At 63.5% G+C, this 1,787-nt stretch overlaps 1 protein-coding gene across 1 annotated transcript; it reads right to left on the bottom strand.

Annotated features, from left to right (window-relative positions):
- Positions 1–330: 330 nt before the first annotated feature.
- EMIHUDRAFT_237445 (hypothetical protein) lies at positions 331–1,152 on the bottom strand (the record flags this gene model as incomplete). Its single annotated transcript, XM_005778034.1, has 2 exons — positions 331–651; positions 790–1,152. The coding sequence occupies 2 exons, from the start codon at positions 1,150–1,152 to the stop codon at positions 331–333; spliced, it is 684 nt and encodes a 227-aa protein (XP_005778091.1).
- Positions 1,153–1,787: the final 635 nt, after the last annotated feature.

Here is a 1,787-nt window from a genome sequence, read left to right as displayed (position 1 = left end):
AGCACATCGCGTATCCCGCACCCATCCAGTTTCGGGTAATCAGTCTCTGTCGCGATTTGCCATGCCCACCATTTCAGACAAAGCGGTACGACACCAAAATTGTAATATTGGAGAGTGCGAAACTAAGAGGTCTAGCCGGGTCTATAGAGAGCTAGAGAGTACAAATTCATGTGTGCATTTGGTCGGTGTGTGCCTCGAGAGCACTCGATCTAACTCAGAGCTCCAGAGGCATCACAACCAATACACACTCAAGCACTCGTATCGCACGCACTGCGAATCCGCCTGCTCTCACCAACGTATTCCCTCACACGCTTCGCCCGCGTTCTCCACCTACGCGAGCTTCCCGCCGCCACTGCAGCCAACGGCGACGGAAAAGGCTCCCTCGTTGGTAAGGTAGCCGTCAACGACGAGCAGGTAGCAGCCCACCACCAAGGTGGTGCTCAGCACGGAACGGAGTTCGCATTGACCGCAATCGTCGCACTCTGCCACCTCGTCGGCGTCCTCCAGCGTCCAAACGCGCAGCCACGTGTCATAGTCGGAGCCACACGAGTCAAAGGTGAAGCGGCCAGGGCTCGTCACGCAGAAGAGAAAGGAGGCGTCGCCGGCGGGCTCGCCGCCCAAGCTTGGCTCCCCGACAGTGCTGCCCGACACCTCAGAGTCACAGGAAAGGCGGCCCACGTCCAGGGGTGGCAATGCCGGTGGTGACGGCGATGAGGGTGGCGAGGGCGGCGAGGGTGCTGGGCTCGGTGGCGGTGCGGACGGAGATGCCCCAGACGGCTCCGGTGGCACTCGAAATCCATACCAGAGGCAAACTCCGCAGGCGGCACTGGCCATGAGGACGAAGAGAGTGCAGCAAGCCGAGGCTCTGTTGCGACTGCGGCGCTCATGAATATGCGCCTGCAGCGGCACAGCCGGCACTGCGGCTGCGGTCCGTGCGTCTGCCACGTTGCGGATGGAGACCGCGACCGCGGCAGGTTCAACAGGTTTTGGCTTGCTGCGCGCCTCGTCGATCACTCGCGCAAGGCGCTCGTGGGCGTCAGAGGCCGCAGTCGTTAGCGTGATGTCAGAGTGGCCGAGCTGACCGAAGCGAGAGGCCTCGCCGTATGAGGGTGGAGCCTCGTCGTCGTTGCCGGCGTCTTTGCTCACTGACATGTTGTCTTCAAGAACTGTCGGCAATCAAAGCGAGCTTGCGCCGCCTTCACGTCTCGAGGTCTCTGGAGGTTTCGAGGGTGATCTGTGATCTGTGAGGGTCCGCCCGCAGGCGCATTTTGTATACCGAGGCGGTGCCCGGTGCCGAACCTGTCGGACCTTAAGACAGCATTGTAGATCCCTGGGCGAGGGTGGTGGCGTCCCCGTCGGGAGGGGCTGTCTGGGGGGGTGCCCTCCCACCGTCACCTCACCAGCGTCCCGGTGAGTACGGCGATCAGAGCTCCCCCGCTCGTCAGACTTCCCCGTTGGAGGTAGGCCGCTCGTCTAGCCAATCAGCCTTAAGCGAGCGGCCTGGCCGTTGGAATGGCCGGGTGGAGAGAGGGGCGGAGTCGGCTCGGAAGCGCGACTGCAGCCACGGGGACTGCCCGCCCACTCTCGTCGGGTTGAGGGGAGGACGACTGTCTCTGACGGCGGACCTCAGTTACGAGCCGCCCTCCCCTCGAGACGCGAGGCCAGTGCACTTGGGGCCAAGCCCCAGCGTGCACCGCCCCACACGCCTCACGCGGCCTGGCCATCGCGTGGTGGCCATCTCAGACGACTGGGGAGCACGGGGGCAGCAGTCGAGGGGGATCATGCGG

The sequence above is a fragment of the Emiliania huxleyi genome, assembly GCF_000372725.1.
Source record: "Emiliania huxleyi CCMP1516 unplaced genomic scaffold EMIHUscaffold_250, whole genome shotgun sequence".
Classification (NCBI taxonomy): Eukaryota; Haptophyta; order Isochrysidales; family Noelaerhabdaceae; genus Emiliania; species Emiliania huxleyi.
Note: the sequence above shows the minus strand (reverse complement) of the source record. Positions and strands in the feature narration are given on the sequence as shown.